Below are 17,111 nucleotides of genomic sequence, written 5' to 3' on the forward strand. Positions count from 1 at the left end.
CGTGTGCACCATCCCCGGGCCACGTGTGCAGCGCCCGGGGTGACGTGTGCGCCGCCCACACTCCTCAGGGAAGATCACGCTGCACGACCTGAAGAGATGCAAGATGGCCAACGTCTTCTTCGACACCTTCTTCAACATCGAGAAGTACCTGGAGCATGAGCAGAAGGAGCAGGCGTCCCTGCTGAGGGTGAGGGGACCGGGATGGGGTGCGGGGCGGAGGTGCAGGGGTGTCCCTGCCGTGGGTGAGGCGGGGAGCGTGGGCCGCGCCCCGTGACACACGTGTGACGCAGGAGAGCGAGACCGAGGGCCCCGAGCTGTCGGACTGGGAGAAGTACGCCGCGGAGGAGTACGACATCCTGGTGGCCGAGGAGGCTGCGGGCGAGCCCTGGGAGGACGGGTGAGTGGGGACGCGGGGACGCGGGGACGTGGGGACGCAGGGCCAGCGAGCTCCTTGTGTGTCCCCGCTGAGCAGCGCCCCGTGCTGCGGGGACGTCTCTCACCCACCAGGCCGCGTGCCGGTGGCTTGGCTGCAGGTTTGGGGCACGTTTCTGAGAGTGAAGCCACTGTGCTGGTTTCACAAGGGGCGTCCTCACCCGTCTGGGCCCCGTTCGTAGGGGACAGTGAGCCACATGGTAGCTGTGGGGCGGCCCCCTCAGCAGCTGCCCGGGGCACGTGCACCACGCTGCGTCCCCGCAGTGCTGGCGTTCGGGGTCTCACGCCCTGTGGCAGGTCCTTGTGGGCCCCGTGCATCTGTCTGGGTGACGTGTCACCCGTCCTCACTCTGCGTTTTCTGTTACTGGGTCCTAAGGGTGGGTCCCCATGTCCTTGAGCACAGTCCTTGGTCAGACGCGGCCTCACTGTCCTGTCGTGTCACTGGTCACTGTCCTGCGCTGCCGAGTGGACACTCGTGCGGATGAAAGGCCCGGGCTGCCGGCCTTCCCGGCTGAGCCGCCGTCCCCGCAGAACTCGCGGCCTCACAGGGCGCGGGGCTTCCAGGACTCACTGACCTGCGCTGGGGTCTCGCTGTGCGATGGCTGGGGAGCCTCCCGTGGGCGCAGGGTGGGCCCGGCCCTGTCACCTCTGGTGTCCGGCTGGCCCGGCACCGACCGTGTCACGCCCCCCTCGGAGCTGGCCCGGCGCCCTCCCCGAGGACCGGCCGTGGGTGCTCTGTGCCTGAGCTTGCCCCGTCCTGTCCGCCTGTCTGCACGACACCGTCCGGGGTGGATCCCTCCCGGCGAGCACCGCAGCCCCGGAGTGGCCGTGCCGAGCGCGTGGTCTCGCCTGCTGCCTGCCTGTCCCTGAACGGCGGGTGGCGGTGCGGTCAGCCGTAGCCGTAGAAAGTCCCGCAGGGACGGGGACGTTGATTGGGCCGTGCAGTGTTTGCATGGTGACACCATGACCAGGCCGGCTCATCTCTGAGGGCCGATTCGGGGACACTGTCCCAGCGCCTGTGTGACTGCCCGTTCCCCGACCAACGTCTCCTCCCTGGAGCCGCATGGTGACCCGGCCGTCCTGCGGTGACAGCCACGGCACGTGCCCTGTTCTCATTCCTGAGAACACGCTGCTGAGTGGGGTGTCACGTTGGTGCTGATGGTCCGTGTGGGGGCAGGTGGCGCCCTAGCATGCTGGCCTTCCTGGTCCACGCACCCCACCTGCACTCGGTCCCCACCTGAGTCTTCCGCAGGGACTTGGCTCCTCCGGTGGGGGCCTCACGGGTTCTCGTGGGACGTGGACTTCGGAACTTGGGTCCTTTGAGTTCGCATGTGTGTCCCGGTGTCGCCGCTGGGACCTGGAGACACGGCCTCCCTGAGCTGCAGCTGGTGGTCCGCTCACTTTGTCCCGGGGTCTTGGGGTTCTGGCCGTGCACACGGCTGTGTCACCCGGGCAGCGAGACGGCGTCCTGAGCTCTGCACGGTCCGTCCTTCCTTCCTGCTGTGTCATGTCGGGGCCAGCGCCCTGCTGTCCCCGTCCCAGGCACACGGGACGCACCGTCCACGGTGACGTGTGGCAGATGGTGCCATTTCTTAACGTCCTTTATCGGCTGGGGACCCTCTCCCCCAGCTTCCAGAGATGGGAACAGTTTGCAGGTGCTCTGGGCCAAACGGGCTCCCTCTGTGGGCTGGTGTGGCCGTGACTTAGAGTGGCGTCCGATGGCTGCCCGCCTTGCGCCCCCAGATACCCCCACTTGGCCGTGACGTGTCTTCCTTACGTCACACGTGCGTCTGTACTCACACCTCCTGTTTGCAGACCCCGCCCTTGCCCTGGGACAGTGTGTCGTTGGGGGGCGGGATGCTGGCCTCCTGGGACGCGACGGGGAGTGTCCCCTCCTCCTGTTCTCCGGCTGTCATTGCGGGGGACAGGGACGTCTCCCGGTGCGTGGGGGTGGGACTCACCACGGATGGGCCCAGAGTTAGCGGCCGCCCGAGGCTCACCTGTCAGGTCGTGTGGGAGTGCCACCTGCCGGTCTGGGTGCCGCACGGCGCTCCCCTGCTCTGCGCTGCTGTTCCCCGGCCCCTCATGTCCCCACTGGGCCCCTGTTCTCCCACCGTGTCCCCTAGTGTGTCCCCACCAGGCCCCTCCTGTGTCCCCGCGAGGCCCTCCCGCGCCCTCACCGCGCCCTCACCGTGCCCCCTGCAGGTACGAGGCCGAGCTGAGCCCCGTGGACCAGAAGCTGAGCGCGCTGCGGTCCCCGCTGGCCCAGAGGCCCTTCTTCGAGGCGCCGTCCGCGCTGGGCCCCGTCGACCTGTACGAGTACGAGAGTGGGGACGACCTGCAGCCCTCGTGACCCGCGGCCCCTGGGGACTGTCTGTGGCAGCCAGCCGGTGCAGCGGCTTCTGCAAAACAAACAGCTGTGTGATGGTTGAGCTCTTTTACGGAAAATGAAGTGCGTTTGTACGGAATGATACGTTTTATTTATTCAGCACGGGAGCTGGTCAGAGCTGGTCCTGGGAGCGTGTCCCCACCCGTCCTGCGGAGCCCGGCGCGTGTCCTCAAAGCCGGGCCTGGCGGGAAAGGACACGGGCGGCCCTGCTGCGCGGCCCTCGAGCCGAGGCGACGGGAGACGTGCCGCGTCCCGGGCGCCGCTCCACGCCGGAGGGGAACCGGTTTCTGCTCCGCGAGGATCCGCCTCAGCCGTGGGACCTGCTCGGGCTTCGGGGCGTCGGCGGCTGTGTTCTCGTCCAGCCGCGAGTCAGAAGCTTCCGGGAGCCGCACGTCCGCCGGCACGGGCCCCGCGCCGGGCCCTTCGCGGCCACAGCCCCACGCAGGGGGAGGGCGCGACCCCGATTATCCGACCGTCTCCCCCTCAATGTACAAAGTATGTAAAGTTAGCTTTTATTTGCTGTGTAGAGCAGTTTAAAATGTTTTACGAGATCACGTTTGTATTTTCAAATAAATAATTTAAGGATTTTCAGCCGCTGGCTCTGCTCCCTCAGCCAGCAGCCCACAGCCCGCGGCACGGAGACTACCGTTCACAGAGGGGACACTGCCACCAGAACACAGCGTCACCGGGGTGGGCACAGCTTTCGGGGGCTGGAAGCCCACTGGTGCAGGTCACAGGACCTGAGGCCCGAGTGTCCCCAGCAGTGGGACCCTCCAGGCGGTGCTGCTGGCCCTGCAGCCACCGTGGTCCTGGCGCCCCTGTCCCAGGCCTTCACTCCCCAGGGGGAGGAGAGGGGAGACTCTGGGACACACACGCTGCCCTCAGGCAGCGACCCCCCGAGCCCGGGCGGCAGGGAGGGAGGGACCTGCAGAAGTCAGCCTCGCGTGGGGACAGGGATGTCACGGGGTCCCAGGTTCCCAGGCCAAGGTCCCTGCAGGGATGTGCTTGCTTGCCTCCCGCCTCAGCTCTCATCTGCACAAGTGGGGTTGGGGGCCTACAAACACGAAAGGGGAGACCCCCAACATCGCTCCCTGGTCCCCACGGGGCTGGCTATACAGGCCGGCCCCTCCGGTGTCCTGCAGGGCTCTGGTTTGGCCCCAGCACAAGAGCGACGAGGCAGGAGCACCCCCTTATCCAAAGGGAGGGCAGTAACGGGGGTCCCCCTGCCGGGGCTACGGCTCCTCCCGGGTCCCCCTCCGTCCTGTTCCGCACACCGCGGCCCCACCGCCGGCACCCGTGGAGGACGACACGGAACACTGAAGCCCCCACAGCCCCCCCAGGCAGCTCCTCCCTGACAGTTGACCCAGGGACACGGGATACTCCAGCCTTTCCGGGCCCCGGACTCCCTCAGCCTCCAGGGGGGCCCCTCCCCCCTGGGCACCAGGGACAGCAGCCAGGATGGCACCTGAAGATGTGTCCCTGACGGCCCAACGCTGGACCCATCCACCTTTCTGGCAGCCTGAGGGCGGAGCACATGTGGCCTGGAGCCCCCAGGAGCTGGACGGGGCAGGAGGGACCGTCCCCTGGGGCCTCCGGAGGGAGCGCGGCCCTGGGACACCTTGGTGGCAGCCTCCTGGCCTCCAGGACGGGCGCAGGTCAGTTCCTGTGGTGGTGAGCCCCAGGTTTGTGGTTGTCAGTGATGCCACCACAGGGGACCACGCAGCCCAGGACACAGACCACGTCTGCCTCAGGAAGGCGTATCCACACGGCCTCCCGCATGGAGGACGCCGTGGGCCTCAGGTGCAGAGGGTCCCAGACAGCCCGTGAAGAGCGGTGGCCGCCTGGGCGAGCTGTGCTGGCTAATTCCAGCCCTTCCACCAGGACAGGAAACACGGTGCCCCGACGGCCGCGTTTGTGAGCGCTGAACTCCAGGGCAAAAGGAAAAGGACAAGCCAGAGGAGGAAGTGGGGGGTCGGGTGGGGGGGCGGCTTGGGGAGAGCGGCTGGACGCCCTCCCTGTGCTCCCGTTCGCCCCACTGTGTGCCATTTAAATGACCAGAGACAAACGCACTTGTCTGTGTGAGGGCGCGGAGAAGGCCGCACAGCGCAGGGCCCGGGGGACGGTCTGGTGCCTGGGGCCAGGCCCTGGGTCACTGGCAGAGGCCTTCCCTCCGTGCTTCCCTCTGTCCGTCCGTGCCCGGTCCCAGAAGCCTGACCGTCCGTCTCTCCACACGGGGGCATACGAGGGTGTCCATCATTGTCCACCGGTCAACACCTGGATGAGACAATCTGTCCATCCACCGGGGCAGGTGAGGGAGGCTGCCCGCCCCTCAGAGAGGAAGGGTCCTGCCACGTCAGCTCTGGCTGCTGGAGTGTGGGGAGGGGCAGTTGGTCGGAAGGGTCAGTTTGGGGGGACCCTTGAACTCCCCTGAGTGTCGATTACAGTGTGAGAGGAACCCCTAGACCAAGTGCAGACATTCGCACTGTTACGTCCTGGGCCCCCTGGTGGGACCCACATTGAAAGACGTCCCTGGACATTCATCCACATGTCCTTCCTGTCCCCACCCTGTGACGTTACAGTGGGAAACGGTGCAGATGGCGGCAGCAGTGTTGGGGGTCAGTCTGTGAAGCACGTCTGCTTCTCCGTGGTGACCCCCTCGCCCCAGGCTGAACCAGGGATGCCCCCATGAAAGGGCCCTGGGTGGTCCGTGGGGCCAAGAGGACGCCCGCCAGGCGGCAGGGTGTGTGTCCTCCTCTGGCCGAGCACGGAGGGACCCGCCAGCGACCCTGCCCTCCCCGGGGGCGCGGGCCTCCATCGCGCCAGCGGATACCGACTCCCTCCCAGCTCCCACGTCCACGAATGAAACGCCGGCACCTGGCTCACCCCACGGACGCCCACACGCAGGCCTGAGCCCTCCACGTACACAGCCCCAGGCGCACACCACCCTGTCAGCTGTGCCCTGCAGGGTGACCAGAGGGGACAGGCAGCCGGAGGGTGGCTGACCCAGCCCGTCGTCCCCAAACCCCCCAGGTTCTGTACCCGACCCTGAGGCCACACAGAGCCCTGAGGGGACTGTGGCTGAAAAGCCGCAACGCGCCCACCTTAAATTTACAGAAGGGAGGGCCCAATGTCACAGCTGCCTTCCTGCTCACACCCCGGTGAGCCAGCCGGTGACCTCCGCCGGGGACAGGACACACCCCGGTGAGCAGCCCGAGGGCCAGGAGAGCCCCAGTCCTGCATCACCCTCCGTCTTGCACCTGCTTGTCCCACCGAGTCACTCACTGGTCCTCCCCTCCGACCCGAAAGCCTTAAAGGATGAGCTGTGGGCTGTTGGCAGGGTCTTCCCTCCACACGTGTCCCCACGCTCCGTCCCCTCGGCTCTCGGCCTCTGTCCCCCACGCAGCACCCTGAGGACCCCGTGGGCATGGACGCGGCCCCTCAGGACACGACAAATGCCAGCAAGTCACCTCAGCCAGCAGCCCATTCCCTCGGTGTGTGTGTGGGGGTGTCACCAGGCAGTACGAGGACCCCACGCGGGCCAGGCGGGCGGCTGTCCCCAGAACAAAGGGCGGGGCCGCGCAGGGAGTGCCCTCGCAGACCAGTGTCTCGGGGCCTCGGGGCTCCAGGGCCACCCCACGCCGTCCAGAGCGGGCCCTCGGGTCCCCCCGCACCATCGGTGTCGCGATGCGGGCTGCAAGCGCCTGTCAGGCCCGAGCCTGGGTCCCCTTCCCCCGGGTGACACCCGGCTCGTCCGCGGTCCCTCGGCCGCTGAAGCTCCACCCCCCCCACCCCCGCCCGAGGGGCCGGCAGGCGGCACCCGCGCTGAGCGACCACGAGGGGGCGCCAAGTCACCACGGAAGGTCGCGCGGCACACGCTGTCCCCACGCTGTCCCCGGGGGCGGGCGTCCCTGCCAGAGGGGGGGGGGGCCCACGCGGCCTCAGGGTCGGGTCCCGCCGCGGCACCGGGCGCCGTCCCCGCGCAGGCAGGCGCCTCCTCCGGCCGCAGAGCCGGCCGAGCTGCAGAACCCAAAGGCTGCGTCTGCGAAACGACGAGGCGCCGGGCCTGCGGGGCTCCACCCGCGGGGCTCCCCACTCACGGCCTGCGGGGCTCCACCCGCGGGGCTCCCCACTCACGGCCTGCGTGGCTCCACCCGCGGGGGTCCCCACTCACGGCCTGCGGGGCTCCACCCGCGGGGGTCCCCACTCACGGGGTGCGGGGCTCTACCCGCGGGGGTCCCCAGAGCCGCCCATAGGCAGAGCGAAGACAGAGCGGGCGGTGGAGGCTCCGTGGGGGTGGGAGCTGAGCCAACCCCGCGCGTGGACCGGGGGGCGCGGACGCTGCGCGTGCACAGGGCGGACCCGGCGCCGGCACGTTCCGCGCGTTACGGTCCAGCACGAGCGATGCGTGTTTTCACACGCTGGGTAGCGCTCTGTACTTCTCTGCACTTTGTAGCAAATCCCTTTTTACTGAGCTTAACTTACAATAAACTTTAAAAAATTACATTAAAAAAAAAATCAAGGCCCTGTATGTGAAAATCTTTTTTGACTCGGTTTCAGATAAACGTTGAGCGCCCCCTTGTGATCGACCCCGTTGGGTGTCAGCTTCACCGTGCGCGTCCCGGCCGACGCCGGAGGCGGGACAAGGACGCGGGCGGCAGCTTTTCCTCCAGCCCGAGCTCCCCCCCCCGCCGCCCGTCCCCCCAACCCAAAGCCAGCGGTCTGTCCCCTCCCTCGCTGCTCCCGAGGACACGACGGAAACGGGACTCCGTGTGGCGGCAGCAGGCTGAGGTCGGCAGGCGGCCGGGCCCGTCCGCACTTGCTTTTCCCGGAAAAGAAACACTAACATACGCGGTGGCTTTGCCGTTGTCCCGTTTTCTACGGGAAGCCGGAGTAACGCTGCGGTCCGACGTGGGCTGCGCTCGGTCGCGGGTAACACTTGGCCCAGGAAACACACGCCACGATCCCATGTCAGTGATTTCAGGGTCACAATCACAGCGACCCCAAAGAACCAACCAACGATCTTCCTCTGGACTTCCAGGCGCGGGGGGCGCTTCGGAGGAGGAGAGCCGGAGCCCTGAAGCTGCCCGGGGAGACGCCAGGGGCTGTGGGGGCGCCGCTGCCGTGGCTTTATTCCAAATATCTTCCCCGCCTGCCTGGCACTACGAAAGGGCTGCGACCGAGCTATCGGAGCCAGCCGATATGTCGAACAGTCCTGAGGGGGGGGTGGGGGCGCTAGGATTTAAACAAGAGACAGAAGAGAGAGTTACCGGGAGGACTCCAGTACATACTGAAGCCCCTAGTTTATTTTACAAAGCATATGTAAGGGAGACACTACGTGCGTGCAAAGCATAAGACCATGCAATTAACATTATCACCCTCTGTCCCTGCTAGATAAGCAACACCTCCTGCTCGTTAGGCAGTTATACTAAGTATACTTGTCTCAAGGCTGTAACTGCACCTGGTTCCTTGTTCTCAAGGTCTTGCTGTTTTTACCAGAGACTATCAGGATCTGCACAGACATTTGCTTAGGCTGCAGAAAGTATCAAGTAGCAAGCAGCTCTCATGGCTCCCAACACCGAGCAGCGCTGGAAACCCTCCGGGTAAGCGCACACGGCCTTCACGGCCAGCCCCGCGCGTCCTGCGCCACGGTGCATGGCACGCCTTCTGCACCGCGAGCGTCAGTGACATGAGCCCGGCTTTCAACGCAAGTCCCATCCGACCTTAAGTCAAAGCATGTGCGACCGCAGACCTTTAAATAAGGGAGTTTAGAGAACGCGAGGAAAAGCTGAAAACCAGGCACTACCAACAAATTCCAGGAGCCACGCAGACTGTGCGCCACCGGGAAGGCAAGGGAGGAGAGAAAGCGAGGGAGTGAAGGGGGGGGGGCAGACAGAGAAAGGGAGAGAAATACATTTTTTTTTTTTTTTTAGCTGAGCCATCCTGCCACCTGTTGGCAGCTCAGCTCGGGCCTGGAATCAAACCGCTGTTGCTCAGGGCTCACACTCTTCAGCAAGCTCTTAACCAACAGAGCCACTCGGCTATCCCAAGAAATACATTTTTAAAATGACGTCTTGCTAATTGAGATTCCAATTTGACTCCCCTTTGTCACCAATAAGCGAGGCCCCTTGTGCTGTCCCACAGACAGCTGTGAGGACCAGCTCCCCGCCTGGGGGGCCGTCACCCATACCCTTGGGCTGTGCATTGGGGACCATCCTTTGGGGGGGCTGGTCAGTGCTGTCTGAGCTACTTCCAGGGGGGACCTGGGACAGCGGTTACCCCAATAAGAGCAGGAGTTATTGATCCTCAGCAGCACACAGACCCCCCCACCCCCACCCCGTAACGGTCCCTGTCCCCATATCAATAGGACAAGACCTAAGAAAGGAGAAATGGTACCACGGGGTGCTTCAGAGCAACACCCTGATATTCACATCCTGGAGCAATCAGAAAGAGAGGCAGACACTGCAGGGTCTATCCCAGACGTGACACTGAACCAGAAAAATGTGGTGACAGCGATATGGCCCCACAAACCCTGAACCTAGGGTCACACATCCACACTCCCCAGGGTGCCCACCTCCCAGACCCTGCACCTGGGGTCACATATCCACTCTCACCAGGTGACCTCGCCTCCCAGACCCTGCCCTTGGGGTCACATGTCCTCACTCGCCAGGTGTCCCCACCTTCCAGACTCTGCACCTGGGGTCACATCCCCCTGGTCAGGACAGTGGCTGTGCTGGGTGGGCCCCAGCTGCTGGGATGAGCTCTGGGACCTCAGGAACCCTCAGCTCACCCCGCTCTGGGCCCAACTCGGGCCGCACTGTCCACGTGGAGGACTTGGAACGAGGGTCCTGCCTGAGTCTCCCACCAGGCGGCGTGACTGGGCCACACGCAGCATGCTCCCCAGCTGATGGTGAACAGTCCTCTGCCTGCAGAGTTCCGGGGTCCCCGCCAGCCCTGCATGCACCCCAGCACCTCAGAGCACGACGAGCCATCCCCAGCCCCGCCCAAAGGACACAGGACCTTGTGGTTTTCCCACGGACCCATTCATCCCCGTTCCTGTCCATCTGGCTCTCTCCAGCCGTCACGATAGAGCGGCAGGGGGGCCAGCCACAGAAACACGGCCACCAGAACTCACACATCCGTGACGTCATTATCCCAAGTTGTAGGTCAGTGTCTCATGCTGTCAGCAGGGAAATAGCCCAGGAATGACAGCCCGCCTAGGGCGTCACTGGCCACGTGGGGTCAAGATTCTAAGAATCCACCGCTTCCTTTAAGGTAATGATGTAAATCGCTAATCTGCACAGCCTGGTCACGTGCGTATTGACAGGCGCTGCGAACAACGCACCATCTCAAACGTTGCCTTCAACCCCCACAACCACTCCTGAGGCAACCGCGTTTCCGCGCCTTTGGGCTACATCTGTGTCCAGTCCTCTGCCATGTCCCTCCTTCTGTTACAAGGACGTGGTCACATCGTCTCCTGAAATATCACAAAGGCCGCGGCTGTCTGCAGACACTTAAAAACGAACGTTGGAATTAAATCTGCTCTCCAGTAAACACAAGCCCCCTCCCGCCAGACACATGCACACACGTGCACACACTCAGTGACAGCTGGGACCCTGTGAGCCCCTCTCACACCCGCGTCTCGGACGCCGCCTGGAGGATGCAACGGACGCCTCTGAGTAGCAGGGACGCCGTTTGGAAGCCAGCCCGCCTCTCCCTCTGCGGGACCCAGTGCGCTCGGCTGTGACTCCCCAACACACACGGACCAGCTGAACCTGCACCGAGGCAGAGCCTGCGACAACCAACCAGCGCAGACTTCGGAACCCCCAAGCACCGCTCCGGACCCCTGAGGATGGCACCAGGGACCCCAAGCAGGGTCTGCGGTTCTGGAGGATGGGACCCCCCCAAGGCAGGGTCTGGGGTTCCGGAGGATGGGACCCCCCCAGGCAGGGTCTGGGGACCCCAGGGCTGGACCTGATAGGTCCCCAGCAGTTGGGACGCTCCCCTGCCGGACTCCAGAGCCCAGCAGAGTTGGGGACCCTGGGGACAGGCTCGGACCCCCAAGGAAAACCTCGGACCCCTGAGACTGCGTTCGGTCCCGCAAGGCGGAGGTCGGGACCCCCGCGGGGACCGGACCCCCGACACCGCCCGCGGCGCCACCTGGAGCGGGACCCGCCGCCCGCACGGAAAAACAACGCTAACCCCGCCCTGCATCCGGCCCTGCCTCCCGCGACCCTGCACCAATCAGGCGCCGGCGAGCACGTGACGCCGAGCGACCAATGAGAAGCCCGCACCGGAGCTCGTCCCCCGAGGCCCCGCCCAATCGCGTTCCGGGGACGCAGGATGTGGGCCCTGCGGGCCGCCGTCCGCCCGCGCGCCTGGCTCTCTCGCGTGGTTCGCAAATGCCCGGCTCTGAGGGCCGCGCCGCCGCTGCCGCCCTGCCCCCTGCGCGCGCTCGCCGCCCTCGGCCCCGGGGACCTGCAGGGGAGAGGGGGCGGAGGCCGCGGCCCACGTGCGGATGGCCGGAGAAGCCGAGCGGGAGCCGAGGAGGAGGAGGAGGAGGAGCCAGAGGATGCGGAGGAGGAGGAGGAGGAGCTGCTGCGGAGCGAGCCTGTGCTGCCGGCGGGGGCCCAGCGCGTGTGCTTGGTTCACCCTGAGGTCAAGTGGGGACCCGGGAAGCCGCAGCTGACGCGAGGTAACCGGGGGCGGGGCTCCAGGGCTGGACCTGATAGGGCGGGGAGCTGAGGGGGCGGGACTGCAGGGCTGGCGGGGCTCCAGGGCTGGACTTGATAGGGCAGGGGCCTGAGGGGGCGGGACTGCATGACTGGCGGGAGCGGGGGCGGGGCTCAGAGGGCGGGGCCTGAGGGGCGGGGCTCCAGGGCTGGACCTGATAGGGCGGGGCTTCTGAGTGTCGGAGCTGATGGGGCGGAGACGCTGAGGGGCGGGCTTCTGGGGGGCTGGACTTGGCGTGAACTCGTAGGATGGGGCTTTCTGGGGGCGCTGCTGTCGGGGCAGACCTGAGCCTCCCTCCCAGCCCGCCGGTGGTCCCACTAGAAGCACCCGCACCCAGGACGCACCTCTCCCCGTAGCTGAGTGGCAGGTGGCAGAGGCAGAGGCGCTGGTCCGCACGCTGGACGGCTGGTCGGTGGTGGAGACCATGGTGGTGCCCACCAAGACGCCCGACAGGAAGCTCATCTTTGGCAAAGGGACCTTGGAACATCTGACGGGTGGGTCCAGCGCTCGCGCCCCTGTCCTTCCTCTCCCACTCCCAGGAGGACCAGCACAAGCACAGGCTGCCGCTCTGCGGGGCTGAGGTGGCCTCGGGAAACTGGAGCCGATGCGGGAAAAGCCCGACATCCCCATGGAACTCAGGCGAGGCCCCAGAGGTGGGCAGTTTGGAGTCGGGTGCAGGCCGGCCCCATGGCCCGCAGCCCAGCTCTCCGTCCGGGCCGCCTGACAGCCACTCTGAGTGCCCAGGCGTGGGTCCTGCCTGTGGACCCGCTCTCCTACGGCCCCCGCCACACACTGTCGTCCGGCTCACAGTTCAGAGCAGCGAGCCCAGCAGGTGTGCAAGGCAGCTCACTGCCTGCCTGTTGCCCCAAGTCTTAGATGCATTCAGTCCCCATGGGGTCATGTGACCTCTGTGTGACCCCTCGACCCTGACCCACACCCCAGATGTCCCCAACACCGTGCTCAGAGAGTCCGGTGACACAGCCAAGCAGAGTGCAGGGTCGTCCTGCGACAGTCATCCTAACGGGACCCTGTCTCCCTTAGAAAGAATTCGAGGCTTGGCGGGACTCACAGCGGTCTTCCTGAACGTGGAGAGGATGTCCACGCCCACCAAGGTACTGGGGGCCGTGCTGTGCTGTCCACCCTCTGCCGAGGCCTTGGTCAGCCTCCCCACGAGGGACACAGGACGCAGGGTCTCGGGAGAGTGTCCCGTGCCCCTCGCCTGAGGTCCCGCGGTAGGCCTGGGCGCCAGTGCGCACCCCGTCACGTGTTCTCCTTTCCTAGAAAGAGCTGGAGGCTGCCTGGGGCGTGCGGGTGTTCGACCGCTTCACCGTGGTGCTGCACATTTTCCGCTGCAACGCGCGGACCAGGGAGGCGCGGCTCCAGGTGGCGTTGGCGGAGCTCCCCCTGCTGAGGTAGTGGCACGACGCGGACTTGCGGCCCACAGCGGCACCCCTGTCGTTCAGTGTAGTAAGGATGGACCCGTCCGCACTGTGAGGACGTCACCCAGTGTGGGAGGGATCCTCTGTGCCTCTGACGCAGGCCCTCGCAGGAGGGGGAACCCCAGTGCACGCGTGCTCCGTGCAGAGTCCCCACCCAAAGTTCTGTCCTCGCCCTCACATGTGACGTGCCCGCTCCATTCTCACTGCATGGGCCTGTGTGTCTTCTCCCTGTTGCCACACCAGGTCCAACCTGAAAAACGACGTTGCCCGCCTGGACGGCCGAGGAGGGGGCTCTCGCTATATCATGGGGTCAGGTAACGTGTCCGAGGTCTTGTCATCTGATGCAGTAAACGGGGGATGTCACAGCGGCCACCTCTAGGAAGGGGACAGCATCCCTGAGAGACCCTGATGGGGCCACGGCTGCACATGGGGCTCGTCTGCAGTCAGTCAAACAAGCTAGGCATCCAGGTGGTCTCCTGGGGCGGCTGTGACAGGGCCACAAACCCAGGGCTTAAAACACCAGAAATGCGTCCTCCTCTCCACTCCTCTGCTCCCCACGCCCCTGCAGAGACCACGAGTCTGTCATCAAGGTGTCCCAGGGCCACGCTCCCTCCGGAGGCCCCAGGGGACGGTCCCTCCTGCCCCGTCCAGCTCCTGGGGGCTCCAGGCATCCCTGGGCGGGTGGCCACCTCCCTCCCATCTCTGCCTCCGTCTCCACGTGGCGTCCCCTCTGTATGTCCCTCCTCTTCTGTCCCTGATAAGGACGCTGTCGTTGGAGTCAGGGCCCCTCTGATCCACGACGCCCTCCTCTCAGACCCCTCACTCAGTCCCATCTGCAAAAACCCCATTTTCAGATACGGTCCCGTTCCCAGGCTCTGGGGTTCAGGACGTGGACACATCTTTGGGTCACCACTCAGTCTACTGTGGATATTGGGGGGCTGTGCTTCAGGGGCTCTTCCTGCTGAGTAAAGGAGAGCCCAAGTGACCTCAGAGGCCAGAAGTTGGGGGTGGCTGCCTAGAGGCCTTGAGCGCTGCTGCCTGCCCCCCGCTTGCTCTTGCCGCTGTCCACGGGGGTGCGCACCGACTCACCCCCTTGGCTGTTTCCAGGCGAGTCTTTCATGCAGGTTCAGCAGCGTCTCTTGAAGGAGAAGGAAGTGAAGATCCGAAAGGCTCTGGACAGACTCAGGAGGAAAAGGCAGCTCCTGGGAAGACAGCGCAGGCGGCGGGAGTTCCCGGTGGTCTCCGTTGTGGGGTACACCAACTGTGGTGAGCGTGGCAGGAGTGAGACGGGGGGGACACACAGACCGGTGAGCGCGCAGGAGTGACAAGTGGGGGCCGCCTGCTCCTGTGCTGCTGGTGTATTTGAGGTGAATCCCCTTGCAAACACGGCAGGGCTGCAGGACTCACCGAGGGCTTGCAGACAGTGAGAACGGACTGGAACGGGTGACCCTGGTGCCCGGAGCTTCTCGGGGCCACGACACCCCACCCAGTCAAGTCACTAGTGTGTTTATTCAGTGCCCAGCAGTGGACCGGACGCCCTCACTGACGGACGGCTTCCAAACTCTCAGCGCTAGAAAAAACTGGACGTTTTGAAGTCCATTCACAGTAGACACGCTCTTAGAAATAACACCAGTTCAGATTGTGTGAGGTTTGTCTGAACACTCACGTTAAGCGACATCTCGTGTACGAGACGGAAGTCTGAGCTGCTTCTGGAGGCTCAGCTCCATGTCACAGGCACCCCCAGTAACGGGAAAGGCACCACGTTCACGTGCTCGGCTCCAGTATTCACCCAGCAAGCATTTGCTGAGCTCCGAGCGGTCCAGCCCTCTGTGCTCTCAAAAAGCGATGTGACGTGGCCAGCACCCCGTCCTCAGGGACCTTGTAGTCTGCGTCCTAAATGGGGTAACTTCCCACAAAACGCAGACCAAAAACCTCTGGGTAGTACGTGTAGCTTACAGAAGCCCTGAGTGTGTGCACACGTGCACGATCACACCTGCCAGGAAGTGCGAATGCGTGTGTGTGCCTGTCTGCCAGACAGCTGGGGCCGCGTCACCGACACTCTTTTTCTGAGGTTGCCACTCGGTGTCCGGCTGATCCCGGGTGCTCACCCCACCCAGGGCCCGGTGTCCTACCTCCGAAGAGCATGTCGACTGTAAATGGATGGGTGGTGGACACGCCACATGCGTCCGGGCTGCGCTGTCCTACCTGGTCACTCCACGTCACAAGTCCCCTCTCAGTGACCTCTGGGGCAGCATGAAGCCACCAAGAGGTCTCTGTCCGCTAGTCCATTACTGGGGTGGCCCTGAACACGAGTCAGGTTCACAGAGGTCTGCTTTCTCCGGAGAGGCTGAGTGAGGGGCCGTCCTCTGGGGACCACCTCAGGCACACACGGCCCTGTCTGTCTGTACCGTCACCCCAATCTGCACCATCACCCTCTGTGTACACCATAAACCTCGTCTGCAGCATCCCCCCATCTAGACTGTCTCCCCGTCTACACCGTCCCCTTCCTGTCTACACTGTCCCCCCACACCATTCCCCCTCGTCTATACTAACACCCCCATCTACACCATCACCTTTGTCTGCACAGACACCCCGCCCACCTCACACAGCACACACCCAGACTCCGTCATCACTCCTCATGTACACCGTGGTCTTCAGGGCCCGTGTGGCCCAGGACCCTGGACAGCCGATGCTGGGACTCCCCGTGGTCTGACACTGCGTCCCGAGGGCCCTGCGGAGACGTAGGAGCTCAGAGACCTCACAGACACTCAGGCCACCTCTGCTGGAGGTGTGAGGGTCAGACGTGGCGCTGTCCTGGGTCCGGCGTGAGGTCAGATGTGGTGCCGCCCCAGGTCCAGCAGCACACATGGGACACATGAGGCGATTTTCATGCAGCCTGAGTCCCTGTACCCCACTTCCAGGAAAAACCACGCTGATCAGGGCTCTGACAGGAGACGCTGCCATCCAGCCGCGGGATCAGCTGTTTGCCACGCTGGACGTCACGGCCCACGCGGGGTCACTGCCCTCCCGTATGACTGTCATCTACATGGACACCATCGGCTTCCTCTCCCAGCTGCCCCACAGCCTGATCGAGGCGTTCTCCGCCACCCTGGAGGACGTGGCCCACTCGGTGAGTGGGGGTGTCGGGGCCGGGTCGTCAGTCCCCTGTAACGGGGCTGGGTCCCCTGAAACAACACAGCAGGGGGCCGGGTGCCCTCACAGATGACATGGCACGTCCTGGATGGCGTCCCCAGACAGCGAGGCTCATGAAGGAAAGGCTGGTGACATCTGAACGAGGCCGGGGTTGAGTTAGGACATTGTACCCGTGTTGGCCCCTTGGTGGCGATAAGCGCCCCTGTAATGTTTAAGGTGACAACACAGCAGGGTGGGTGACAGCTACGTGCCAACTGTCGCACTGCCTGTGCAAGTTCTCTGAAAATCTAAAACTTGTCTGAAATAAAACCTTTTTTAAAAAACTTATGTTTTTCCCAAAAAGAGAGCCTAGAAGTGAACACCCCAAAACATAAAGGGCGCCTTTTCCCAGTGACCGAATTACATGTGGCTTGTTTTCTCCTTTTGTGCCTTTTCCACATTTTGCATAAGGAACGTACCTGTAAAATGCTTAAAATTACGTGAAAAAGCAATCTTTAAAATGTGAAATAGCGGCCACTTCTAGGATTCACAGAAGGGGGAACAGCCCAAAGCTTTGAATGAGGCACCCGCTGGGTGGGTGGGTGCCCGGCGCGTGTGCGGTGGGACACGGTGGAGACGCTGAGCGGCCACTCCGCCCGGCAGGACCAGGAGGGGCCGCGTCACCCCGCCCTCCGGTGCCAGCCACCCCCACCGGGCCCGGGGCCTCAGCCGTCCGGCTCCTGCGTGGTCTCCCGTGTGCAGCGGGGCTGGTGGCCCCACACGTCCCGGCCACATGTCCCGCCTGGTCCCCAGGACCTGATTGTGCATGTGAGGGACGTGAGCCACCCCGAGAGCGAGCTGCAGAAGGCCAGCGTCCTGTCGGCCCTGCGCGGCCTGCGGCTGCCCGCACCGCTGCTGGACTCCGTGCTGGAAGTGCACAACAAGGCGGACCTGCTGCCCGGGTGAGTGGCCCCGCCTGCGCCCCCCCC

At 64.6% G+C, this 17,111-nt stretch overlaps 3 protein-coding genes across 3 annotated transcripts in view; 2 read left to right on the forward strand and 1 right to left on the reverse strand.

Annotated features, from left to right (window-relative positions):
- Positions 1-3,412, forward strand: part of PPP2R3B (protein phosphatase 2 regulatory subunit B''beta) — a 32,499-nt gene extending 29,087 nt beyond the window's left edge. Inside the window, exons 13-15 of the mRNA XM_019631007.1 lie at positions 69-187; positions 291-397; positions 2,638-3,412. Coding sequence (XP_019486552.1) covers positions 69-187; positions 291-397; positions 2,638-2,785 — 374 coding nt within the window. The 3' untranslated portion in view covers positions 2,786-3,412. The remainder of the gene's footprint in view (positions 1-68; positions 188-290; positions 398-2,637) is intronic.
- On the reverse strand, positions 2,914-11,051 carry LOC109375568 (uncharacterized). The gene is made up of 3 exons (XM_019631008.1): positions 10,897-11,051; positions 7,430-8,053; positions 2,914-3,242 (listed from the first exon to the last, which is right to left on the reverse strand). Exons 1-3 carry the CDS (start codon positions 11,030-11,032, stop codon positions 2,914-2,916), a joined length of 1,089 nt encoding a protein of 362 aa, XP_019486553.1. The 5' UTR covers positions 11,033-11,051.
- A 14-nt stretch (positions 11,052-11,065) lies between these two features.
- Positions 11,066-17,111, forward strand: part of GTPBP6 (GTP binding protein 6) — an 8,584-nt gene continuing 2,538 nt past the window's right edge. Inside the window, exons 1-8 of the mRNA XM_019631013.1 lie at positions 11,066-11,513; positions 11,908-12,045; positions 12,593-12,663; positions 12,833-12,963; positions 13,234-13,304; positions 14,098-14,256; positions 15,912-16,120; positions 16,936-17,084. Of these exons, the coding sequence (XP_019486558.1) occupies positions 11,162-11,513; positions 11,908-12,045; positions 12,593-12,663; positions 12,833-12,963; positions 13,234-13,304; positions 14,098-14,256; positions 15,912-16,120; positions 16,936-17,084 (1,280 nt within the window). The 5' untranslated portion in view covers positions 11,066-11,161. The remainder of the gene's footprint in view (positions 11,514-11,907; positions 12,046-12,592; positions 12,664-12,832; positions 12,964-13,233; positions 13,305-14,097; positions 14,257-15,911; positions 16,121-16,935; positions 17,085-17,111) is intronic.

The sequence above is a fragment of the Hipposideros armiger genome, unplaced genomic scaffold (genome assembly GCF_001890085.2).
Source record: "Hipposideros armiger isolate ML-2016 unplaced genomic scaffold, ASM189008v1 scaffold_970, whole genome shotgun sequence".
In the NCBI taxonomy this organism is placed as follows: Eukaryota; Metazoa; Chordata; class Mammalia; order Chiroptera; family Hipposideridae; genus Hipposideros; species Hipposideros armiger.